Source organism: Somniosus microcephalus, unplaced genomic scaffold (assembly GCF_052327205.1).
Source record: "Somniosus microcephalus isolate GS21.2 unplaced genomic scaffold, FLI_Smic_1.0 unresolved_chr2, whole genome shotgun sequence".
Lineage (NCBI taxonomy): Eukaryota > Metazoa > Chordata > Chondrichthyes > Squaliformes > Somniosidae > Somniosus > Somniosus microcephalus.
Window position 1 is genome coordinate 9,425,166 of NW_028225180.1, and position 27,332 is coordinate 9,452,497.

Here is a 27,332-nt window from a genome sequence, read left to right on the forward strand (position 1 = left end):
GCGGGAAGAAGGGACACTACGCTAGCATCTGCAGGGCCAAAGCCACCCCGAACCCCAGCAGCGCCGCGTGTGGGCCATGCGGGCCGCCATCTTGGGCCTCCCCGGCCATGTGCGAACCACCGGTACAGCAGCCATTTTGGACGCCTCCAGCCACATGGGGATCATGGACGCCGCCATCTTGGACGACAGCCGGAACGCAGCAGGCCCCCAACACCGCCTCGCCATCCTTGGCTGTGTTGTGGAACACGGAGTCATCGGCCCCGACCGGATGCGTCCCCTTATGGAACTCCCACTGCCCCACTGCCTCAAGGCCCTGAAGAGGTGCCTAGGGTTTTTCTCCTATTACGCCCAGTGGGTCCCCTACTATGCGGACAAGGCCCGTCCGCTGATCAAGTCCACCTCTTTTCCCTTGACGGCAGAGGCCCGCTTAGCCTTCCACCGTATCAAGGAGGGCATTGCCAAAGCCACCATGCACGCAGTGGACGAATCCATCCCCTTCCAGGTGGAAAGCGACGCGTCCGACTTTGCCCTGGCCGCTACCCTCAATCAGGCGGGGAGACCCGTGGCCTTCTTTTCACGAACCCTCCAGGAGACCCGTGGCCTTCTTTTCACGAACCCTCCAAGGCCCGGAGACCAGACACTCCACTGTTGAGAAGGAGGCCCAGGCGATTGTGGAGGCTGTGCGTCATTGGAGGCACTACCTGGCCGGAAAACGATTTACCCTGCTCACTGACCAGCGTTCAGTTGCTTTCATGTTTAACAACAAGCAGAGGGGCAAAATCAAAAATGACAAGATCTTGAGGTGGAGAATCGAACTTTCCACCTACAATTACGAGATCTTGTACCGGCCCGGGAAGCTCAATGAACCCCCGGATGCGCTATCGCGTGGCACCTGCGCCAGCGCGCAGATCGATAGAATGCGGGCCCTCCACAATGACCTCTGCCACCCGGGGGTCACCAGGTTCTTCCACTTCATCAAGGCCCGCAACCTGCCTTACTCTATTGAGGAGGTCAGGACCATGACCAGGAACTGCCAAGTCTGCGCTGAGTGCAAACCGCACTTTTATAGACCAGACAGGGCCCACCTGATAAAAGCCACTCGCCCCTGAGCGTTGATTTTAAAGGGCCTCTCCCCTCCTCCGACCGCAATGTGTACTTCCTCAATATTATTGATGAGTACTCCCGTTTCCCGTTCGCCATCCCCTGCCCGGACATGACCAGTGCCACGGTCATTAAATGTCTGAACGACCTCTTCACCCTGTTCGGTTTCCCCAACTATATCCATAGCGACCGGGGCTCATCGTTTATGAGCGACGAACTCCGTCAGTACCTGCTAACTAGGGGTATTGCCACAAGCAGTACCACCAGTTACAACCCCCGGGGGAACGGACAGGTGGAAAGAGAAAATGCGACAGTTTGGAAGGCCGCCCTGCTAGCCTTAAAGTCTAGGGGCCTTCCAACCTCCCGCTGGCAGGATGTGCTCCCCGATGCGCTCCACTCTATTCGGTCACTGCTCTGCACTGCCACTAACGCCACCCCCCATGAGAAAATGTTTGTCTTCCCAAGGAAGTCCACATCGGGGACATCGCTACCGCCATGGCTGATGTCCCCAGGGCCGGTCCTACTGAGAAGACACGTGAGGACCCATAAAACGGACCCCCTGGTCGAGAGGGTCGACCTCCTCCACGCCAACCCCCAGTATGCTTACATTGCATACCCGGACGGGCGGGAGGACACAGTCTCCATAAGAGACCTTGCACCCTCGGGGGCCGCAGTAACCCACTACTCACTACCACCCCCCCCCCCCCACGATCCGATATCCAGCCCCAGCAGACGGCAGGCCTGGGCCCCACGACCCGCTCGACATCTACGAGGACGACACGCCTGTGCCACAGCCTACGCAGGACTCGACGCCGGAAGCTCCACTACACCTGCCGTCGCCACGCCGATCACAGCGGCAGACAAGACCTCCGGAGAGACTCCAATACACTAACTTTTAATACACTTCACCCCGCCGGACTCAATTTTAAACAAGGGGTGAATGTGGTAAACCACTGTTTGTATTCCACTGTGTACATGCCTGGACATGCCTTGGCTGACTGCTCCCCAGCCCTTTGTATTTCTGGGCCGGTCGACCACTCGAGGCAGACCTTCATTCTTTTGTTAATAAAAGCCTTTAGTTACTCTCTTAACTCTCAGTCTTTTATGAGTAATTGATAGCGCATCAAGGGGGAGAGAGAGCGAGACCGAGACCAACTGTGCTGCTCGTCCAGCAATGTAACCATCGCATTTCCCGAAGTTCCTCGGCGGAATTTACCTCGTAGTGATCGTCCAGCTGGATGGTCTTGAAGTTCTTCAGCTTGCGCAGATCCCAGAGCTTGACCTGGGAGTCGTCAGCCGCTGTGGCCAGGTAGTAGCCGTTCTCGGAGAAGGCGATGCTGGTGATGGGGCCCGAGTGCCCCGGGAAATTAGCCACGTTCGTTCGTTCCTGCACAGAGAGACACAAGACGAGGCGTGAAACAGGATAACCGACACGTGCTTGCCGAAGCTCTTCACAGCCAACAAACCGTTCGGCAAAGTGCGCTCACACCCGTTGTGTAGGTCAAGGTGGCAGCCATTTTACTTTTGCAAGCAAGATCCAAGTAAGTGAACCAATAATGAGTTAATCAATAGTTTTCTTCTTTGAAAGTGATGGTTGAGGGATAAATATTGGGCCTAGGACCCCCCTGCTCTTAATCTAATAGTGGCTGCAGGATCATTTGCAGGATCTTATACATCCACCTAAGGGGCTAGATGGGGCCCTCGGTTTGACACCTCATCCCAAAAGACGGCACCTCTGACAGTGCAGCGCTCCCTCAGTACTGCCCCTCCGACAGTACAGCGCTCCCTCAGTACTGCCCCTCCGACAGTGCAGTGCTCCCTCTGTACTGCCCCTCCGACAGTGCGGCGCTCCCTCAGTACTGCCCCTCCGACAGTGCAGCACTCCCTCAGTACTGCCCCTCCAACTGTGGGGTCCGTGGAAAATCCACCCCCCCCGCCCCCCAGCAACCCCACACACAAATCAGCGGTTGAAATCCCAAAGGCCCCTCTGACAGATGGAAGGTGATAGTCGCTGTACAGTAGCGGGCCCTACTGGTCCCAGGCCTGATCTACAGCCAGAACTCACCGCAACTGAGAGAGGTGGTGTTCACCGGCCGGGAGATCGGCCAATCAGCAACAAGCTTTGCAACATCGACCAACCGGCGACAGGGGGCTGGGGACATCGGCCAACCGGCGACAGGGGGCTGGGGACATCGGCCAACCGGCGACAGGGGGCTGGGGACATCGGCCAACCGGCGACAGGGGGCTGGGGACATCGGCCAACCGGCGACAGGGGGCTGGGGACATCGGCCAACCGGCGACTGGGGACATCGGCCAACCGGCGACAGGGGGCTGGGGACATCGGCCAACCGGCGACTGGGGACATCGGCCAACCGGCGACAGGGGGCTGGGGACATCGGCCAACCGGCGACAGGGGGCTGGGGGCATCGGCCAACCGGCGACAGGGGGCTGGGGACATCGGCCAACCGGCGACAGGGGGCTGGGGGCATCGGCCAACCGGCGACAGGGGGCTGGGGACATCGGCCAACCGGCGACAGGGGGCTGGGGACATCGGCCAACCGGCGACAGGGGGCTGGGGACATCGGCCAACCGGCGACAGGGGGCTGGGGACATCGGCCAACCGGCGACAGGGAGCTGGGGACATCGGCCAATCCGGAATCAGGAGTGGAGACATCGGCCCATCGGCGACAGGGAGCTGGGGACATCGGCCAATCAGGAACCAGGAGTGGCGACAATGGCCAATCGGCAATAAGCCACGAGACGTTGGCCAATCGGGAATCAGGAGTTGGGACAGTGGCCAATTGGGGGTCAGGGATTGCGACATCGGCCAGGTGGCAAGATAGTCCTGTCTGGCTGGAGAGGTGATGAGGTAAATCAACTGAGGGGGAGGGGGAAATGGGGAGGAAGGACGCAATGCTGGGATCCCACACAACGTATAATAGATTGGGCGAGTGTCAGTCGGAGCAGGACTGTGCCTTTCGACGCCTTACCTTCAGGTCCCAGATCTTGATCTGTGAGTCAATGGTCCCGGTACCGAAGATCAAACCGTCAGGATGGAACTGGGCACAGGTCAGGGCTGGGGAAGAGGAGAGGATGCCACGTCAATTCATGGTGTTACCAGGGCCCCGCATACATCATTCGGTGACAGTTACACTATTAACGGGCAAACACGCCCTCCTCAAACTCAGCTCGATTCGGCACAACTAGTATTGTGTGCAGTTTTGGTCGCCTTATCTGAGGAAGGATGTTCTTGCCATGGAGGGAGTGCAGCGAAGATTCACCAAACTGATACCTGGGATGGCAGGAATGACGTATGAGAGGAGATTGGGCTGATTGGGCTTATATTCGCTGGAGTTTAGAAGAATGAGAGGGGATCTCATTGAAACTTATAAAATTCTAACAGGACTAGACAGACTAGATGCAGGAAGGATGTTCCTGATGGTCGGGGAGTCCAGAACCAGGGGTCACAGTCTAAGGATAAGGGGTAAGCCATTTAGGACTGAGATGAGGAGGAATTTCTTCACCCAGAGAGGGGTGAACCTGTGGAATTCTCTACCGCAGAAGACAGTTGAGGCCAACTTAATAAATGTATTCAAGAAGGAGTTAGATATCTTTCTTAAGGCTAAAGGGATCAAGGGACATGGGGAGAAAGCAGGGACAGGGTACTGAATTTGGATGATCAGCCATGATCTCATTGAATGGCGGAGCAGGCTCGAGGGGCCGAATGGTCGACTCCTGCTCCTATCTTCTATGTTTCTAACTCAATCTCATTCCACAAGAAATAGGAGCAGGAGTCGGCCATTTGGCCCCTCGAGCCTGCTCCGCTATTCAATAAGATCATGGCTGATCATTGACCTCAACTCCACTTTCCCGCCCGATCCCCATATCCCTCGATTCCAAAAATCTATCGATCTCAGCCTTGAATATACTCAAAGACTGAACCTCCACAGCCCTCTGGGGTAGAGAATTCCAAATATTCACCTCCCTCTGAGTGAAGAAATTTCTCCTCATCTCAGTCTTAAATGGCCGACCCCGTATCCTGAGACTATGACCCCTGGTTCTAGACTCTCCAGCCAGGGGGAACATCCTCCCTGCATCTACCCTGTCAAGCCCTGTAAGAATGTTGTATGTTTCAATGAGATCACCTCTCATTCCTCTAAACTCCAGAGAGTATAGGCCTAGTCTACTCAATCTCTCCTCATAGGACAATCCCCCCATCCCAGGAACCAGTCTGGTGAACCTTCGTTGCACTCCCTCTATGGCAAGTATATCCTTCCTTAGGTAAGGAGACCAAAACTGTCCACAATACTCCAGGTGTGGCCTCACCAGGGCCCTATATAATTGCAGTAAGACGTCTTTACTCTTATACTCAAATCCTCTTGCAATAAAGGCTAATATACTATCTTCTTTCCTAATTGCTTGCTGTACCTGCAGGTTAACTTTCAGTGATTCGTGTACAAGGACACCCAGGTCCCTCCGAACACCAACATTTCCCAATTTCTCACCATTTAAAAAATACTCTGTTTTTCTATTTTTCCTACCAAAGTGGATAACTTCACATTTCTCCACATTACATTCCATCTGCCATGTTCTTGCCCACTGGCTTAGCCTGTTTATATTCCCTTGAAGCCTCCTTGCATCCTCCTCACAACTTACATTCCCACCCAGCTTGGAGACGTTGCACTCAGTCCCTTCATCTAAGGCATTGATGTAGATTGTGAATAGCTGAGGCCCAAGCACTGATCCCTGCAACACCCCACTAGTTACAGCCTGCCAACCCGTTTATTCCTACTCTGTTTTCTGTCCGTTAACCAATCCTCAATCCATGCGAATATATTACCCCGAATCCCATGAGGCCTAATTTTGTTTAATAACCTCGTGTGGCACCTTATCGAATGCATGCATTCTAATAATCCAAATACACCACATCCACTGGTTCCCCCTTATCTACCCTGCTAGTTACATCCTCAAAAAACTAACATTTGTCAAACACGATTTCCCTTTCATAAATCCGTGTCGACTCTGCCCAATCATATTAGGATTTTCTAAGTGCAGTGCTGCCACGTCCCTAATCATAGATTCTAGCATTTTCCCGATGAGTGAAGTCAGACTAACAGGCCTATAGTTCCGTGTTTTCTCTCTCCCTCCTTTCTTGAACAGCAGGATTTTTGGACACTAAGGGAATGAAGGGATATGGGGATCGGGCGGGAAAGTGGAGTTGAGGTCGAAGATCGGCCTTGATCCCATTGAATGGCGGAGCAGGGTCAAGGAACCGTGTGACCTACTCCTGCTCCGAACTCTTATGTTAAGTTCCATTACCATCTCCTTTTGTCTTGGCCCATCATCCCTTTAGTGATTTAATCTCTCCTGCCTTCCACCCGATCATAGACCTTCCCTTTTGTTCTTTCCTCCCCTCCGTCCCTGCCTCTGTACTTGCTTAAAACCTGTTACATCTCTATCCTTTTCCGGTTCTGACGAAGGGACATCGGCCTGAAACGTTAACTCCGTTTCTCTCTCCATGGATGCTGCCTGACCTGCTGAGTACGTCCAGCCTTTCCTGCTTTTATTTCAGATTTCCAGCACCTGCCGTATTTTGCTTTTGTATCAGTGTTCTCTGGGTTATGTTGTTTGTAAAACTCACGGCAGCCACGTTTACCCCTCCTGCCCATTCCCCCGCCTCACACCCTTCGGTTCGGTTGCAATCCCAGCCCTTACCGCATCCAGCTGCCTCGTCCGTGACTTTGGTCAGCACGCGGCCTGTACGTATATCAGAGAACGCCCAGTACTGCGGAGAGAGAGAAACTTCAGTTACGTGGAGAGACTGGAGAAGCTGGGATTGTTCGCCTTGGAGCAGAGAAGGTTAAGGGGAGATTGACCAGAATGGTACCAGGGATGAGGGACTTCAGTTATGTGGAGAGACTGGAGAAGCTGGGATTGTTCGCCTTGGAGCAGAGAAGGTTAAGGGGAGATTGACCAGAATGGTACCAGGGATGAGGGACTTCAGTTATGTGGAGAGACTGGAGAAGCTGGGATTGTTCGCCTTGGAGCAGAGAAGGTTAAGGGGAGATTTGATAGAGGTGCTCAAAATGATGCAGGGTTTTGATAGAGTAACTAGGGAAAAACCATTGCCAGTGGCAGGAGGGTCAGTAACCAGAGGACACAGATTTAAAGTGATTGGCAAAAGAACCAGAGGGGGAGATGAGGAGAAATTGTTTCACGCAGCGAGTTGTTGTGACCTGGAACGCGCTGCCTGAAAGGGCGGTGGAAGCAGATTCAATAGTAACTTTCAAAAGGGGGAATTGGATAAATACTTGAAAAGGAAAAATTTGCAGGCCTATGGGGGAAAGAGCGCATTTTACCCCCTTAGGACGTCTCAAAGCCCTTTACAGCCAATGAAGTACAGCGTTCCCTCACAACTGGTACCGGGAGTGTCGGCCTGGATTATGTGCTCATGTCTCTGGAGTGGGGGCGGTAATTGTACAGAGTCACCATTTATTCAGCAGGGCAAGGATCACTCACTGAGTAACTGTACAGCGACACTGTTTATTCAGCAGGGTAAGGGTCACTCACTGCGTAATTGTACAGATACACTGTATATTCAGGGTAAGGGTCACTGTTTATTCATCAGGGTAAGGATAACTCACTGCAACTGTACAGAGTTGCTGTTTGTTCAGCAGGGTGAGGATCACTCACTATAGCTGTACATTCAGCAGGGTAAGGATCACTCACTATAGCTGTACATTCAGCAGGGTAAGGATCACTCACTATAACTATACATTCAGCAGGGTAAGGATCACTCACTATAGCTGTACATTCAGCAGTAAGGATCACTCACTAACTGTACATTCAGCAGTAAGGATCACTCACTGTGTAACTGTACATTCAGCAGGGTAAGGATTACTCACTATAACTGTACATTCAGCAGGGTAAAGATCACTCACTATAACTGTACATTCAGCAGGGTAAGGATCACTCACTATAACTGTACATTCAGCAGGGTAAGGATCACTCACTATAACTGTACATTCAGCAGTAAGGATCACTCACTGTAACTGTACATTCAGCAGTAAGGATCACTCACTGTAACTGTACATTCAGCAGGGTAAGGATCACTCACTAAACTGTACATTCAGCAGTAAGGATCACTCACTGTAACTGTACATTCAGCAGGGTAAAGATCACTCACTAGAACTGTATTGAGCAGGATAAGGTCACGCGCCATAACTATTTATTCAGCAAGGTAAGGGTCACTCACTATAACTGTTTATTCAGCAGGGTAAGGATCACTCACTAACTCTACATTCAGCAAGGTAAGGATTAGTCACTTTCACTGTTTATTCAGCAGGGTAAGGATCATTCACTTTCACTGTTTATTCAGCAGGGTAAGGATCACTAACTCTACATTCAGCAGGGTAAGGATCATTCACTATAACTGTTTATTCAGCAGGGTAAGGATCACTCACTATAACTAGTTATTCAGCAGGGTAAGGATCATTCACTTTCATTGTTTATTCAGCAGGGTAAGGATCACTCACTATAGCTAGTTATTCAGCAGGGTAAGGATCAGTCACTTTCACTGTTTATTCAGCAGGGTAAGGATCACTCACGGTGTAAATGTACAGGGTTACTGTTTATTCAGCAGGGTAAGGATCACTCACTGTGATGAAGTGGTGTCTAGTGTGGTAAACCACTGTTACCGTTCACAACCGTTCACTATTGTTATCACTACACAAGGTTACCTCTTGCCACGCACGCTGTTATACCTAGGCATACCTCAGCTGACTCCGCCCATGGCTCCGCCTGCTTGCCCAGGTATAAAGGCTAGTATTCTTCCTTGTTGGAACCGATCACCCACGAGGGTGGGCTCTGTTATTTAGCCAATAAAAACCTATAGTTACTACCTTAACTCGTCGCTTTTCATGGACGGAATTGATAGGTATATCATCTAGCGCAGTGCGCTGTCCCGTGAAAAGGCCACAAAATAAATACACACACACGGAGACCACCTTCACTTACCTGGTCGTCGGAAGCACTCAGTAGGTAGTCACCTGTGGCGTGCAGACTGAGGCCAGTGACGGATCCCTCGTGGGCCCGGACAACTTGCACGCAGGACGTGGTGGAAACAGACCAGATCCGGATCGTTGTGTCGGGAGAGGCGGAGAAGACGATGTTCTGTAGGGGGAGGGAGGAGGAAAAAGGAAGCCCGTGGTTAAGTATTTTCATCCAGTAGTATAAAGATAAGCAAGATCCCGCTGGCCGTGGCACACCCTCCGACACAGATGCTCACCTCACTGGGATGGTATACCACGCTCGTGACCTTCTTGCTGTGACCTTTGAGCGTGGCCAATATTTGCTCCGAGTTCTTGTCGAACACCACCACGTTTTTATCAGCTCCACCTGCGGAGGAGAGACACACACACAGGGGTCATCCAGGGCGGGGGTTCTTCCGGGGGCGGGGCCTCCTCCGGGGGGGGGGGGGGGGGGGGGTGGTGAGACGCCCACAATACATTCAAAAGCTCTTCCTACCTGTAAGGACCTTGGCCGTGTCCGAAGGGCAGAGGTCAAGAGCCAGGATACCTGGGACGCTGGCACTGTGCAGACCCTGGGAACAAGAGCAAGAGGTAGAAGGGTGAGACTCAGAGAAACCGTGACTGATGTCAGCCAGATTCACACCACACTGAGAAACAGAAGTAACACAAGAAATAGGAGCAGGAGTGAGCCAAACGGCCCCTGGAGCCTGCTCCATCATTCAATAAGATCATGGTTGATCTTCGATCTCAACGCCACTTTACCGCCCGATCCCCATATACCTCGATTCCCTTCGTATTGTAGGGGTTCACAAAATTCCCCTATTTTCCCTGAAGATTGAAAAATATTGGTCCACATCGTGGATGAAGAATCATGTGTTTTGAATTGCCTCTGGGTAGGACAGTGTTTTTAAAACATACCCAGAATCGTGAAAAGCTGCGTTGAGCAGAGCAGCACTTGGGCAACATCAGGATCTAAGGCATTACATTTCATTAAAAATGGTACCTCTGAGTTTCGAACTGTGTATATTCCAAAGAGGTTTGAAAATGGCCGTCAGAAAGCATGGCCAAAAGACAAAAGAAAAGCAGCTAGCAGCTTGGGGTATGTCTGTGTGGGAGGATCTAGCAGTGGCTGTGAGTAAGACCTGCCAATCAAAGGGAGGTTCCCTTCTAAGCAATCGATGTTGTTTATTGACATAAGGGATTACAACCACTTGAGATTAACCGCAAGAACAATCGGCTCTGTGTACACAGAAATTTAAACCCATTCAAAGCACTCACACACAATGGAGATACTGAAGCCATGGCACGGACTTTTGATATGGAACAGATCAGTATGAATGAGGTTTTGAATCATCCATCATTCTGAACAATAGGGCAGTTGGATTCCCTTTTGTTTTAGCCCAGGTGAGCTCCGGATGTGGGCGGGAACATTTCGGCCCCACAGTGCAGACACATTAACCCATTCCAACCACTTTGAATCAGCCAATCACAGCTTTTCTCTTGTGTATTGGAACTTTTAGGCGCGAGTTTTGCAGACAGACTTTTTCAGCGCCAAAGAGGAGCTCACCAGGTATAAAGATAGCTCCTGAGAAGCTATCGCTCTCTCTCACTTCGCTGGACCCCAGGTGAGCAGGTTTCTGGCCCCTCAGTAAGGCAACCTAGCTAGGGGGTGGTAATCAAGGGGAAATTGCTAAGATTGTTTAATGAACATTGTAGCTACTTATCCCTCGTTTTTGCCGTCTGCCTTCCCCCCATTTAAGCAATTTTACTGTAATTACTGTGTTCGTGTGGTATAGTTTAATATTTGATTATTGTTTCTTTAGTTTAATAAAAGTTTGACTTTCTCACACCCAGACCAGTTGTCCCTTTTAATATATCATTAATTATAAGCCCTCCAGTCAGAACTGGAAGGTGGGGTAGCGATTCGAAACCGCTGTTTGGAAATTGGTTTACAGCGTAGCAGCAAAAGGCTGCCTGACCAGGTAAATTACCGTAAACCAGGTAAAAGGTTGGAACTGGTCAGAGTGCAGGCAAAGCTGCCTGACCAGGTAAATTACCATAAGCCAGTTAAAAGATGCCCCCCTACAGTATACAAAAATCTATTGATTTCAGTCTTGACGAAACTCAACGACTGAGCACCCACAGCCCTCTGTGGTAGAGAATTCCAAAGATTCACCACCCTCTGAGTGAAGAAATTCCTCATCACAGTCTAAAATGGTCGAACCCTTATCCTGAGACTATGCCCCTTAGTTCTAGACTCTCCAGCATCCAACAACCTCTCGGCATCTACCCTGTCAATCCCCTTCAGAATCTTGTATGTTTCAATGAGATCACCTCACATTCTTCTAAACTCCAGAGAGTATCGGCCCATTCTACACAATCTCTCATCATAGGACAACGCTCGCATCCCAGGAATCAATCTAGTGAACCTTCGTTGCACCGCCTCCAAGGGAAGTATATCCTTCTTTAGATAAGGAGACCAAAACTGTGCACAGTACTCCAGGAAAAAAACAGTACTCCTGGCGGGCATCCCACATTCCACCCTCCATAAACTTGGTCATCCAAAACTCGGCTGCCCGTGTCCTAACCCGCAACAAGTCCCATTCGCCCATCACCCCCATGCTCGCTGACAATGGTTCGTGGTCCGGCAACGCCTCAACTTTAAAATTTTCCATTCTTGTTTACAAATCCCTCCATGGCCTCACCCCTCCCTATCTCTGTAACCTCCTCCAGCCCTACAACCCTCCCTATCTCTGCAACCTCCTCCAGCCCCTACAACCCTCCCTATCTCTGTAACCTCCTCCAGCCCCTACAACCCTCCCTATCTGTAACCTCCTCCAGTCCCTACAACCCTCCCTATCTCTGTAACCTCCTCCAGCCCCTACAACCCTCCCTATCTGTAACCTCCTCCAGCCCTACAACCCTCCCTATCTCTGTAACCTCCTCCAGCCCCATCAACACTCCCTATCTCTGTAACCTCCTCCAGCCCCGACAACCCTCCCTATCTCTTTAACCTCCTCCAGCCCTACAACCCTCCCTATCTCTGTACCTCCTCCAGCCACTACAACCCTCCCTATCTCTGTAACCTCCTCCAGCCCCTACAACCCTCCCTATCTCTGTAACCTCCTCCAGCCCCTACAACCCTCCCTATCTCTGTAACCTCCTCCAGCCCCTACAACCCTCCCTATCTCTGTAACCTCCTCCAGCCCCGACAACCCTCCCTATCTCTGTAACCTCCTCCAGCCCCTACAACCCTCCCTATCTCTGTAACCTCCTCCAGCCCTACAACCCTCCCTATCTCTGTAACCTCCTCCAGCCCCTACAACCCTCCGAGATTTCTGCGCTCCTCCTATTCTGGCCTCTTGCACAAACCCATCGATTTTAATGGCTCCACCGTTGGTGGCCGTGCCTTCAGCTGCCTGGGCCCCTAAGCTGTGGAATTCCCTCCCTAAACCTCTCCGCTCCTTTGAGACGCTCCTTCAAACTTTGTTTTGCAAATCGCTCCTGTGAAGCGCCGTGGGGACGTTTTACTATGTTACAGGCGCTATGTCAATGCGAGTTGCTGCTGTTATTGTTGTACTGATTTTAATTCCCGGGGTCGACTCACCACGTGCGATGCCACCTGCCTGTACTTGCTGAGATCTTCGCCCCGCACCAGTTCCTCGGGGACAGTCTTGCCTCGCTGTAAAACACATTCAGAGGACAATCAGCAAATGTATTGGTCACCCTTCGCCGTGCTGCTCGACAGCAAGAGGCAAGAGCCAGGCAATCCTCGTCTCCCGTTAACTAAATAGTCAGCTCCTCCCCAATTAATAAACTGGCCCGGTTCACATTTATAAAATAGTCCGCCCTCCCACCACCACCCCCATTTCTAAAATGGTCTGTCCCATCTGGCCCCCACGTTAACAAAATAGTCTTCCCCATCCAGGCCCCCATTTATAAAATGGTCTGCCCCATCCAGGCCCCCGTTTGTAAAATGGTCTGCCCCATCCAGGACCCCCCGTTTATAAAATGATCTGCCCCAGCCACCCCCCCCCGTTTATAAAATGGTCTGCCCCAGCCAGCCCCCCCGCCCCCGTTTATAAAATGGTCTGCCCCAGCCGACCCCCGTTTACAAAATGGTCTGCCCCAGCCGGCCCCCGTTTGTAAAATGGTCTGCCCCATCCAGGCCCCCATTTATAAAATGATCTGCCCCAGCCACCCCCCCCGTTTATAAAATGGTCTGCCCCAGCCAGCAACCCCCCCCCGTTTATAAAATGGTCTGCCCCAGCCGACCCCCGTTTACAAAATGGTCTGCCCCAGCCGGCCCCCATTTGTATAATGGTCTGCCCCAGCCGACCCCCGTTTACAAAATGGTCTGCCCCAGCCGGCCCCCATTTGTATAATGGTCTGCCCCATCCAGGCCCCACTGTTTATGATAGCAAAATACTGCGGATGTTGGAAATCCGAAATAACAACAGAAAATGCTGGAAAAACTCAGGTGGTCAGGCAACATCCGTGGACAGAAATTTGAGTTGACGTTTCGGGTTGAACCCTTCTTCAAAACTGGAAAGAAAAGATAGATCGGAGGCAGGGCTGCGATTGGACAAAAGAATAAAAGAAACAAAAGAAGTAAAAAAGAGACAATGAAAGGTATTAGAAGCTAGACGAGATGGTACACTTTACACCCAATCTCAGCCCTACCTCCAAAGTGATCCCACCACCAAACGTATCTTCCCCTCCCCTCCCCTCTCAGCATTCCGCAGGGACCCGCTCCCTCCGAGACACCCTAGTCCACTCCTCTATCACCCTAAACACCCCTTCCCCTTCGCCTGGCACCGTCCCGTGCAAGCGCAGGAGATGCAACACCTGCCCTTATACCTCCCCCCTTCCCACTGTCCAGAGACCCAAACACCCCTTCCAGGTGAAACAGCGATTTACTTGTACTTCTCGCAATCTAGTATACTGTATTCGCTGCTCATGATGTGGTCTCCTCTACATTGGGGAGACCAAACGCTGATTGGGTGACTGCTTTGTGGAACACCTCCGTTCAGTCCGTAAGGGTGACCCCAAGCTTCCGGTCGCCTGTCACTTTAATTCACCGCCCCACTCCCACTCGGACCTCACCGTCCTTGGCCTCTTGCATTGTTCCACGGAAGCTCAGCGTAAGCTCAAGGAACAGCACCTCATCTTCCGATTAGGCACTCTGCAGCCCTCCAGACTCAATATCGAGTTCAACAATTTCAGATCATAACCTCGGCCCCTATTACATTATTTTCTTGTAATTTTTCCACTCCTTTCCCCCCCCCCCCTTTCCTTTTGTTTCTCTCACACCTGGCAGCTATCCCTTGCCCTGCCAGTACACTTTACACCCAATCTCAGCCTATTACCATCTCGTCTAGCTTCGAACACCTTTTATTGTCTCTTTTTTACTTCTTTTGTTTCTTTTATTCTTTTGTCCGATAGCAGCCCTGCCTCCGATCTATCTTTTCTTTCCAGTTCTGAAGAAGGGTTCGACCCGAAACGTCAACTCAAATTTCTGTCCACGGATGTTCCCTGACCTGCTGAGTTTTTCCAGCATTTTCTGTTATTTCCCCACTGTTTATAAAATGGTCTGCCCCAGCCAGCCCCCGTTCGTATAATGGTCTGCCCCAGCCGGCCCCCGTTTGTAAAATGGCCTGCCCCAGCCGGCCCCCGTTTGTAAAATGGTCTGCCCCAGCCGGCCCCCGTTTGTAAAATGGTCTGCCCCAGCCGACCCCCGTTTGTAAAATGGTCTGCCACAGCCGACCCCCGTTTGTAAAATGGCCTGCCACAGCCGACCCCCGTTTGTAAAATGGTCTGCCCCAGCCAGCCCCCGTTTGTAAAATGGTCTGCCCCAGCCAGCCCCCGTTTGTAAAATGGTCTGCCCCAGCCAGCCCCCATTTGTAAAATGGTCTGCCCCAGCCGGCCCCCCTTTGTAAAATGGTCTGCCCCAGCCGGCCCCCGTTTGTAAAATGGTCTGCCCCAGCCGGCCCCAGTTTGTAAAATGGTCTGCCCCAGCCGGCCCCAGTTTGTAAAATGGTCTGCCCCAGCCGGCCCCAGTTTGTAAAATGGTCTGCCACCTGGTTCATAAATTGGCAAGTTTCTCCCTCCCTGCACCGAGACCCATTTGTGGAACTGTGTCCAGCTGGGGTGGGTCCCTACAGGGGGGATGAGAGAGTGTGCACTCCATACCGGGGCAGGACCGACACTCTCCCCGGGGTACAGAGGCTGGCGCTGGCTGAGGTGCTGTTGACTGATCGTCCCGTTCATCGCTTACCTTCTTGCGTTCGGTGGTCAGCACTGTCGCCTTGTCTTGAAGCTGGAGAGAGAGAGAAAAGACAAGGTGAATATCGGACAAAACAGAGCTTGCTGACTGAAGGCAGCGGGTACTCGACCATTACAATATTCACCCTCAAAGTAAATCATTCTCATCTTTGCTTTCCAATCCCTCCACAGTCCTCAATCCTCCCGATCTCTGTAACCTCCTCCAGCCCCTACAACCCTCCCTATCTCTGTAACCTCCTCCAGCCCGACAACCCTCCCTATCTCTGTAACCTCCTCCAGCCCGACAACCCTCCCTATCTCTGTAACCTCCTCCAGCCCCGACAACCCTCCCTATCTCTGTAACCTCCTCCAGCCCCGACAACCCTCCCTATCTCTGTAACCTCCTCCAACCACTACAACCCTCCCTATCTCTGTAACCTCCTCCAGCCCCTACAACCCTCCCTATCTCTGTAACCTCCTCCAGCCCCGACAACCCTCCCTATCTCTGTAACCTCCTCCAACCACTACAACCCTCCCTATCTCTGTAACCTCCTCCAGCCCCTACAACCCTCCCTATCTCTGTAACCTCCTCCAACCACTACAACCCTCCCTATCACTGTAACCTCCTCCAGCCACTACAACCCTCCCTATCTCTGTAACCTCCTCCAGCCCCGACAACCCTCCCTATCTCTGTAACCTCCTCCAGCCACTACAACCCTCCCTATCTCTGTAACCTCCTCCAGCCCGACAACCCTCCCTATCTCTGTAACATCGTCCAGCCCCGACAACCCTCCCTATCTCTGTAACCTCCTCCAGCCCTGACAACCCTCCCGATCTCTGTAACCTCCTCCAGCCCCTACAACCCTCCCGATCTCTGTAACCTCCTCCAGTCCTACAACCCTCCCTATCTCTGTAACCTCCTCCAGCCCTACAACCCTCCCTATCTCTGTAACCTCCTCCAGCCCCAACCCTCCCTATCTCTGTAACCTCCTCCAGCCCCTACAACCCTCCCTATCTCTGTAACCTCCTCCAGCCCCTACAACCCTCCCGATCTCTGTAACCTCCTCCAGCCCCAACAACCCTCCCTATCTCTGTAACCTCCTCCAGCCCCTACAACCCTCCCTATGTCTGTAACCTCCTCCAGACCGACAACCCTCCCTATCTCTGTAACCTCCTCCAGCCCCTACAACCCTCCCTATCTCTATAACCTCCTCCAGCCCTACAACCCTCCCCATCTCTGTAACCTCCCCCAGCCGCTACAACCCTCCCTATCTCTGTAACCTCCTCCAGCCACTACAACCCTCCCTATCTCTAACCTCCTCCAGCCCTACAACCCTCCCTATCTCTGTAACCTCCTCCAGCCCCTACAACCCTCCCTATCTCTGTAACCTCCTCCAGCCCCTACAACCCTCCCTATTTCTGTAACCACCTCCAGCCCTACAACCCTCCCTATCTCTGTAACCTCTTCCAGCCACTACAACCCTCCCTATCTCTGTAACCTCCTCCAGCCACTACAACCCTCGCTATCTCTGTAACCTCCTCCAGCCCTACAACCCTATCACTGTAACCTCCTCCAGCCCTACAACCCTCCCTATCTCTGTAACCTCCTCCGGCCCCTACAACCCTCCCTATCTCTGTAACCTCCTCCAGCCCTACAACCCTCCCTATCTATGTAACCTCCTCCAGCCCCGACAACCCCCCCTATCTCTGCAACCTCCTCCAGCCCCTACAACCCTCCCTATCTCTGTAACCTACTCCAGCCCTACAACCCTCCCCGTCTCTGTATCCTCCTCCAGCCCTACAACCCTCCCCATCTCTGTAACCTCCTCCAGCCCTACAACCCTCCCCGTCTCTGTATCCTCCTCCAGCCCTGCAACCCTCCCCATCTCTGTAACCTCCTCCAGCCCTACAACCCTCCCTATCTCTGTAGCCTCCTCCAGCCCCTACAACCCTCCCTATCTCTGTAACGTCCGCCAGCCACTACAGCTCTCCCTATCTCTGTAACCTCCTCCAGCCCCTACACCCTCCCTATCTCTGTAACCTCCTCCAGCCCCTACACCCTCCCTATCTCTGTAACCTCCTCCAGCCCCTACAACCCTCCGTCTCTGTAACCTCCTCCAGCCCTACAACCCTCCCTATCTCTGTAACCTCCTCCAGCCCTACAACCCTCCCTATCTCTGTAACCTCCTCCAGCCCCTACAACCCTCCCTATCTCTGTAACCTCCTCCAGCCCCGACAACCCTACCTATCTCTATAACCTCCTCCAGCCCTACAACCCTCCCTATCTCTGTAACCTCCTCCAGCCCTACAACCCTCCCTATCTCTGTAACCTCCTCCAGCACCTACAACCCTCCCTATCTCTGTAACCTCCTCCAGCCCTACAACCCTCCCTATCTCTCTAACCTCCTCCAGCCCCTACAACGCTCCCCATCTCTGTAACCTCCTCCAGCCCTACAACTCTCCCTATCTGTAACCTCCTCCAGCCCCACAACCCTCCCTATCACTGTAACCTCCTCCAGCCCCTACAACCCTCCCTATCACTGTAACCTCCTCCAGCCCCTACAACCCTCCCTATCTCTGTAACCTCCTCCAGCCCGACAACCCTCCCTATCTCTGTAACCTCCTCCAGCCCTACAACCCTCCCTATCTCTGTAACCTGCTCCAGCCCTACAACCCTCCCTATCTCTGTAACCTCCTCCAGCCCCTACAACCCTCCCTATCTCTATAACCTCCTCCAGCCCTACAACCCTCCCTATCTCTGTAACCTCCCCCAGCCGCTACAACCCTCCCTATCTCTGTAACCTCCTCCAGCCCCTACAACCCTCCCTATCTCTAACCTCCTCCAGCCCTACAACCCTCCCTATCTCTGTAACCTCCTCCAGCCCCTACGACCCTCCCTATCTCTGTAACCTCCTCCAGCCCTACAACCCTCCCTATCTCTGTAACCTCTTCCAGCCACTACAACCCTCCCTATCTCTGTAACCTCCTCCAGCCACTACAACCCTCGCTATCTCTGTAACCTCCTCCAGCCCTACAACCCTATCACTGTAACCTCCTCCAGCCCTACAACCCTCCCTATCTCTGTAACCACCTCCAGCCCCTACAGCCCTCCCTATCTATGTAACCTCCTCCAGCCCTACAACCCTCCCTATCTCTGTAACCGCCTCCAGCCCTACAACCCTCCCTATCTCTGTAACCGCCTCCAGCCCTACAACCCTCCCTATCTCTGTAACCTCCTCCAGCCCTACAACCCTCCCTATCTCTGTAACCTCCTCCAGCCCTACAACCCTCCCTATCTCTGTAACCTTCTCCAGCCCTACAACCCTCCCTATCTCTGTAACCACCTCCAGCCCCTACAGCCCTCTTTATCTCTGTAACCTCCTCCAGCCCTACAACCCTCCCTATCTCTGTAACCTCCTCCAGCCCTACAACCCTCCCTATCTCTGTAACCGCCTCCAGCCCCTACAACCCTCCCTATCTCTGTAACCTCCTCCAGCCCCTACAACCCTCCCTATCTCTGTAACCTCCTCCAGCCCTACAACCCTCCCTTTCTCTGTAATCTCCTCCAGCCCCTACAACCCTCCCTATCTCTGTAACCTCCTCCAGCCCCTACAATCCTCCCTATCTCTGCAACCTCCTCCAGCCCCAAAACCCTCACTATCTCTGTAACCTCCTCCAGCCCCTACAATCCTCCCCATCTCTCTAACCCCCATCGATCCACCATTGATGGCATGAACTCAGCTGCCTTGGCGCTAGACTCTGGAATTCCCATCCTAAACCTATCTTTCCTCCGTTAAGAACATAAGAAATAAGAGCAGGAGTGGGCCATACAGCCCCTCGAGCCTGCTCCGCCATTCAATAAGATCATGGCTGATCATCCACCTCAACTCAATTTTCCCGCCCAATCTCCATATCCCTCGATTCCCCTAGAGTCCAAAAATCTATCGGTCTCAGCCTTGAATATACTCAAAGACTCAGCATCAACAGCCCTCTGGGGCAGAGGATTCCACGCTCCTTAAAACCTACCTCTTTGACCAAGCATTTGGTCATCTGCCCTAATATCTCATGTGTCGTCATCACATTGTGTTTGATAATCGCTCCTGTGAAGTGCCTTGGGACATTCTACTACGTTAAAGGCGCGGTTATCAATGCGAGTTGTCGTTGTTGAGGGATGTTGGTGCTGGTGAACTTACCACTGTCCCATCAAACACTCCCAGGGCAGGTACCGCACAGGTTAGATACAGAGTAAAGCTCCCTCTACACTGTCCCATCAAACACTCCCGGGGCAGGTACCGCACAGGTTAGATACAGAGTAAAGCTCCCTCTACACTGTCCCATCAAACACTCCCAGGGCAGGTACAGCACGGGTTAGATACAGAGTAAAGCTCCCTCTACACTGTCCCATCAAACACTCCCAGGACAGGTACAGCACGGGGTTAGATACAGAGTAAAGCTCCCTCTACACTGTCCCATCAAACACTCCCAGGGCAGGTACAGCACGGGTTAGATACAGAGTAAAGCTCCCTCTACACTGTCCCATCAAACACTCCCAGGACAGGTACAGCACGGGGTTAGATACAGAGTAAAGCTCCCTCTACACTGTCCCATCAAACACTCCCAGGACAGGCACAGCACGGGTTAGATACACACATTACCCGTCTGACCCCCAGGTCCCAGAGGATGAAAAATCAGTGTGTGACCCCAACACCTCTCACACACACACCCCTCCAACATTGCACCCTTGAGGTCACAAACTCACCTTCTGAATGATCTCCGGGGTCATTCCGACCTGCTCGCCGACCTCCATTGGTTCTCCGGCACCCTGCGTGGGAAGACGAGGTAGAGGTTAAGACGTCAGCAGGGGGTGGGTTCATTACGGGAATCGGCGAGAGACAGGCCAGGGAGAAAAGCAATGACATTCTCGAAGATTGACCTGAATGGTACCAGGGATGAGGGCCTTCAGTTACGTGGAGAGACTGGAGAAGCTGGGATTGTTCTCCTTAGAGCAGAGAAGGTTAAGGGGAGATTGACCAGAATGGTACCAGGGGATGAGGGACTTCAGTTACGTGGAGAGACTGGAGAAGCTGGGGTTGTTCTCCTTAGAGCAGAGAAGGTTAAGGGGAGATTGACCAGAATGGTACCAGGGATGAGGGACTTCAGTTACGTGGAGAGACTTAGAGAAGCTGGGATTGTTCTCCTTCGAGCAGAGAAGGTTAAGGGGAGATTTAACAGGGCTGTTTAAAAATTATGAAGGGTTTGGATGGAGTAAATAAGGAGAAACTGTTTCCAGTGTCAGGAGGGTACCGACCAGAGGTCACAGATTGAAGATAATTGGCAAAAGAGCCAGAGGGGGCGATGAGGAGAATTTATTTTCACGCAGCGAGTTGTTGTGATCTGGAACGCGCTGCCTGAAAAGGGCGGTGGAAGCAGATTCAATAGTAACTTTCAAAAGAGGAATTGGATAAAAAGTTGGAGCGGAAACATTTTCAGGGATGTGGGGGAAAAGCAGGGGAAGGAGTGAGATTAATTGGAGAGCTCTTTCAAAGAGCCGGCACAGACACGATGGGCCGAATGGCCTCCTTCGTTGCTGTACGTTTCTATGAAGACATCATCTAGCGTTGAGCAGATGCGAAACGGGCGCGAGGCTTCATTGGCCGGTTTGAACCGGGAATCTACCTCCTCCCACCCTCGGGATTGCCCGCCCCTTTCCCGGGGGAGGTGCGGTACTTACCGGTGCCGCCGCTGGAGCAACCGGCGCCGCCTGAGGCACTGCCAAACCCGCCTGGGGCTTCAGTGTAGCCAGAGCTGTGAAGAGAAAGAGTTACAGATGTTCACACGACGTAGAGAATTGGTTGGCAGACAGGAAGCAAAGAGTTGGAATAAACGGGTCTTTTTCCGAGTGGCAGGCAGTGACTAGTGGGGTACCGCAGGGATTGGTGCTAGGACCCCAGCTGTTCACAATATATATTAATGATCTGGACGAGGGAACTAGATGTAATATCTCCAAGTTTGCAGACGACACAAAGCTGGGTGGGCGTGTGTGCTGTGCTGTGAGGAGGATGCCGAGAAACTCCAGGATGATTTGGACAGGTTGGGTGATTATATTTCATCTGCTATGCTTTTGCCCAATGTGGATAAATGCGAGGTTATCCACTTTGGTGGCAAAAACAGGAAGGCAGATTATTATCTGAACGGCAATAGATTGGGAAAAGGGGAAGTGCAGAGAGACCTGGGTGTTCTTGTGCACCAGTCGCTGAAGGTAAGCATGCAGGTGCGGCAGGCGGTTAAGAAGGCAAATGGTATGTTGGCCTTCGTAGCGAGAGGGTTTGAGTACAGGAACAAGGATGTCTTGCTGCGGTTGTACAGGGCCTTGGTGAGACCACATCTTGAGTATTGTGTGCAGTTTTGGTCGCCTTATCTGAGGAAGGATGTTCTTGCCATGGAAGCAGTTCAGCAAAGATTCACCAGACTGATACCTGGGATGGCAGGAATGACGTATGAGGAGAGATTGGGTCGATTGGGCTTATACTCGCTGGAGTTTAGAAGAATGTGAGGGGGTCTCATTGAAACTTATAAAATTCTGACAGGACTGGACAGACTAGATGCAGGAAGGATGTTCCCGATGGTCGGGGAGTCCAGAACCAGGGGTCACAATCTCAGGATAAGGGGGCGGCCATTTAGGACTGAGATGAGGAGGAAAGTCTTCACTCAGAGGGAGGTGAATCTTTGGAATTCTCTGCCCCAGAGCGCTGTGGAGGCGGAGTCGCTGAGTATATTCAGGACTGGGAGTGAGAGATTTCTGGGCACTAAGGGAATCGAGGGATATGGGGATCAGGTTGGGAAGTGGAGATGAGATAGAAAATCAGCCATGACCTTAGTGAATAAACCCGAGAGCCATATGGTCTACTCTTGCTCCTATTTCTTTTGTTCTTATGTGATGTTTATGAAGTGATCACGTGGGGTTAAAAGCAGGTCCCTCCGAACATTTATTAAACCCAAGTCCGCGTTATACACTGAGCCTAGGTAGGGCTTACTGACGGGGCTACTAGTCTGTGCATCACAGTCACGCACGATCCCTTAAATATCCACGCTGTAATGCAGTCTGACTCTCTCCCTCTTTGTCTCTGTCCCCCTCCGTCCCTCCCCCTCCTATCGTCGCACTATAAGACAGATTGACCCTCTCCCTCCTCTCTGACCTATACCTCACAATCTGACCCTCTCCCTCCTCTCTGACCTATAACCCAGTCTGACCCTCTCCCTCCTCTCTGACCTATATTCAAATTCAAATCACTTTATTGGCATGATAAGGTACATCTTATGTTGCCAAAGCATCAAAATACATTCATGGTTGAACACATAAACGCAGTTCAATTCATAGTGTATAAACAGGTATATCCCTGAGTGTATAAATATACATTCGCATTAATTATATATACTCTTTTCTTAGTTTACTGGTTGTCCCTCTGTTCATGGCAAGCTGTAACATAGTGTGCTGCCAGTGCTACACAGCTTCTCTCCTCCCCCAGTAGGTATGGGACCTATAACCCACAGTCTGACCCTCTCCCTCCTCTCTGACCTATAACCCACAGTCTGACCCTCTCCCTCCTCTCTGACCTATAACCCACAGTCTGACCCTCTCCCTCCTCTCACTGACCTATAACCCACAGTCCGACCCTCTCCCTCCTCTCCCTGACCTATAACCCACAGTCTGACCCTCTCCCTCCTCTCTCTGACCTATAACCCAGTCTGACCCTCTCCCGCCTCTGACCAAAAACCCAGTCTGACCCTCTCCCGCCTCTGACCTATAACCCTCAGTCTGACCCTCTCCCTCCTCTGACCTATAACCCAGTCTGACCCGCTCCCTCCTCTGACCTATAACCCACAGTCTGACCCTCTCCCACCTCTCTGACCTATAACCCACAGTCTGACCCTCTCCCTCCTCTGACCTGTAACCCAGTCTGACCCCCTCCCTCCTCTCTGACCTATAACCCAGTCTGACCCTCTCCCTCCTCTCTGACCTATAACCCAGTCTGACCCTCTCCCACCTCTGACCTATAACCCACAGTCTGACCCTCTCCCACCTCTCTGACCTATAACCCAGTCTGACCCTCTCCCTCCTCTGACCTATAACCCACAATCTGACTCTCTCCCTCCTCTCTCTGACCTATAACCCACAGTCTGACCCTCTCCCTCCTCTGACCTATAACCCAGTCTGACCCTCTCCCTCCTCTGACTTTTAACACAGTCTGACCCTCTCCCTCCTGACCTATAACCCAGTCTGACCCTCCCCCTCCTCTCTGACCTATAACCCAGTCTGACCCTCTCCCTCCTCTCTCTGACCTATAACCCAGTCTGACCCTCTCCCTCCTCTTTGACCTATAACCCACAGTCTGACCCTCTCCCTCCTCGCTGACCTATAACCCTCAGTCTGACCCTCTCCCTCCTCTCTGACCTATAACCCTGTCTGACCCTCTCCCTCCTCTCCCTGACCTATAGCCCCAGTCAGACCCTCTCCCTCCTCTCCCTGACCTATAACCCACAGTCTGACCCTCTCCCACCTCTCCCTGACCTATAACCCTCAGTCTGACCCTCTCCCTGACCTATAACCCACAGTCTGACCCTCTCCCACCTCTCTGACCTATAACCCACAGTCGGACCCTCTCCCTCCTCTGACCTATAACCCAGTCTGACCCTCTCCCTCCTCTCTGACCTATAACCCACAGTCTGACCCTCTCCCTCCTCTCTGACCTATAACCCAGTCTGACCCTCTCCCTCCTCTCTGACCTATAACCCACAGTCTGACCCTCTCCCTCCTCTCTGACCTATAACCCACAGTCTGACCCTCTCCCTCCTCTCTGACCTATAACCCAGTCTGACCCCTCTCCCTCCTCTCTGACCTATAACCCAGTCTGACCCTCTCCCTCCTCTGACCGAAAGCCCACAGTCTGACCCTCTCCCTCCGCTGACTTTTAACCCACAGTCTGACCCTCTCCCTCCTCTCTGACCTATAACCCACAGTCTGACCATCTCCCTCCACTCTGACCTATAACCCAGTCTGACCCTCTCCCTCCTCTGACCTATAACCCACAGTCTGACCCTCTCCCACCTCTCTGACCAATAACCCAGTCTGACCCTCTCCCTCCTCTCCCTGACCTATAACCCAGTCTGACCCTCTCCCTCCTCTCTCGGACCTATAACCCAGTCTGACCCTCTCCCGCCTCTGACCTATAACCCAGTCTGACCCTCTCCCGCCTCTGACCTATAACCCTCAGTCTGACCCTCTCCCTCCTCTGACCTATAACCCACAGTCTGACCCTCTCCCTCCTCTGACCGATAACCCTCAGTCTGACCCCCTCCCTCCTCTCTGACCTATAACCCTCAGTCTGACCCTCTCCCTCCTCTGACCAATATCCCTCAGTCTGACCCCCTCCCTCCTCTCTGACCTATAACCCTCAGTCTGACCCTCTCCCGCCTCTGACCTATAACCCACAGTCTGACCCTCTCCCTCCTCTGACCTATAACCCACAGTCTGACCCTCTCCCTCCTCTGACCTATAACCCTGTCTGACCCTCTCCCTCCTCTCCCTGACCTATAACCCAGTCTGACCCTCTCCCTCCTCTCTGACCTATAACCCAGTCTGACCCTCTCCCTCCTCTGACCTATAACCCAGTCAGACGCTCTCCCTCCTCTCCCTGACCTATAACCCAGTCTGACCCTCTCCCACCTCTCCCTGACCTATAACCCTCAGTCTGACCCTCTCCCTGACCTATAACCCAGTCTGACCCTCTCCCACCTCTCTGACCTATAACCCAGTCTGACCCTCTCCCTCCTCTCTGACCTATAACCCACAGTCTGACCCTCTCCCTCCTCTCTGACCTATAACCCCCAGTCTGACTCTCTCCCTCCTCTGACCTGTAACCCAGTCTGACCCCCTCCCTCCTCTCTGACCTATAACCCAGTCTGACCCTCTCCCTCCTCTCTCTGACCTATAACCCACAATCTGACCCTCTCCGTCCTCTCTCTGACCTATAACCCCAGTCTGACCCTCTCTCTCCTTTCTGACCTATAACCCAGTCTGACCCTCTCCCTCCTCTCTGACCTATAACCCAGTCTGACCCTCTCCCTCCTCTGACCGATAACCCAGTCTGACCCTCTCCCTCCTCTGACTTTTAACACAGTCTGACCCTCTCCCTCCTGACCTATAACCCACAGTCTGACCCTCCCCCTCCTCTCTGACCTATAACCCAGTCTGACCCTCTCCCTCCTCTCTCTGACCTATAACCCAGTCTGACCCTCTCCCTCCTCTTTGACCTATAACCCACAGTCTGACCCTCTCCCTCCTCGCTGACCTATAACCCTCAGTCTGACCCTCTCCCTCCTCTCTGACCGAAAACCCTGTCTGACCCTCTCCCTCCTCTCCCTGACCTATAGCCCCAGTCAGACCCTCTCCCTCCTCTCCCTGACCTATAACCCACAGTCTGACCCACTCCCACCTCTCCCTGACCTATAACCCACAGTCTGACCCTCTCCCACCTCTCTGACCTATAACCCACAGTCAGACCCTCTCCCTCCTCTGACCTATAACCCAGTCTGACCCTCTCCCTCCTCTCTGACCTATAACCCACAGTCTGACCCTCTCCCTCCTCTCTGACCTATAACCCACAGTCTGACCCTCTCCCTCCTCTCTGACCTATAACCCACAGTCTGACCCTCTCCCTCCTCTCTGACCTATAACCCAGTCTGACCCTCTCCCTCCTCTCTGACCTATAACCCAGTCTGACCCTCTCCCTCCTCTGACCTATAGCCCACAGTCTGACCCTCTCCCTCCGCTGACTTTTAACCCACAGTCTGACCCTCTCCCTCCTCTCTGACCTATAACCCAGTCTGACCCTCTCCCTCCTCTGACTTTTAACCCACAGTCTGACCCTCTCCCTGACCTATAACCCACAGTCTGACCCTCTCCCTCCTCGCTGACCTATAATCCACAGTCTGACCCTCTCCCTCCTCTCTGACCTATAACCCACAGTCGGACCCTCTCCCTCCTCTCCCTGACCTATAGCCCCAGTCAGACCCTCTCCCTCCTCTCCCTGACCTATAACCCACAGTCTGACCCTCTCCCACCTCTCCCTGACCTATAACCCTCAGTCTGACCCTCTCCCACCTCTCTGAGCTATAACCCACAGTCGGACCCTCTCCCTCCTCTCTGACCTATAACCCAGTCTGACCCTCTCCCTCCTCTGACCTATAACCCAGTCTGACCCTCTCCCTCCTCTCTGACCTATAACCCAGTCTGACCCTCTCCCTCCTCTCTGACCTATAACCCAGTCTGACCCTCTCCCTCCTCTCTGACCTATAACCCAGTCTGACCCTCTCCCTCCTCTCTGACCTATAACCCACAGTCTGACCCACTCCCTCCTCTGACCTATAGCCCACAGTCTGACCCTCTCCCTCCGCTGACTTTTAACCCACAGTCTGACCCTCTCCCTCCTCTCTGACCAATAACCCAGTCTGACCCTCTCCCTCCTCTCTGACCTATAACCCAGTCTGACCCTCTCCCTCCTCTCTGACCTATAACCCACAGTCTGACCCTCTCCCTCCTCTGACCTATAGCCCACAGTCTGACCCTCTCCCTCCACTCTGACCTATAACCCAGTCTGACCCTCTCCCTCCTCTGACCTATAACCCACAGTCTGACCCTCTCCCTCCTCTGACCTATAACCCAGTCTGACCCTCTCCCTCCTCTCTGACCAATAACCCAGTCTGACCCTCTCCCTCCACTCTGACCTATAACCCACAGTCTGACCCTCTCCCTGACCTATAACCCACAGTCTGACCCTCTCCCTCCTCTCTGACCTATAACCCTGTCTGACCCTCTCCCTCCTCTCTGACCAAAAACCCACAGTCTGACCCTCTCCCTCCTCTCTGACCTATAACCCA

At 52.8% G+C, this 27,332-nt stretch overlaps 1 protein-coding gene across 1 annotated transcript in view; it reads right to left on the bottom strand.

The window, feature by feature from the left end:
• The window catches only part of prpf19 (pre-mRNA processing factor 19), a 79,703-nt gene that overhangs the window by 6,061 nt on the left and 46,310 nt on the right, over nt 1-27,332 (bottom strand). The window contains exons 5-14 of the mRNA XM_085975824.1: nt 21,127-21,200; nt 20,155-20,217; nt 15,409-15,450; nt 12,739-12,813; nt 9,628-9,703; nt 9,389-9,498; nt 9,118-9,273; nt 6,817-6,886; nt 4,092-4,177; nt 2,318-2,488 (exon numbers count right to left, since the gene is read on the bottom strand). Of these exons, the coding sequence (XP_085831950.1) occupies nt 2,318-2,488; nt 4,092-4,177; nt 6,817-6,886; nt 9,118-9,273; nt 9,389-9,498; nt 9,628-9,703; nt 12,739-12,813; nt 15,409-15,450; nt 20,155-20,217; nt 21,127-21,200 (923 nt within the window). The remainder of the gene's footprint in view (nt 1-2,317; nt 2,489-4,091; nt 4,178-6,816; nt 6,887-9,117; nt 9,274-9,388; nt 9,499-9,627; nt 9,704-12,738; nt 12,814-15,408; nt 15,451-20,154; nt 20,218-21,126; nt 21,201-27,332) is intronic.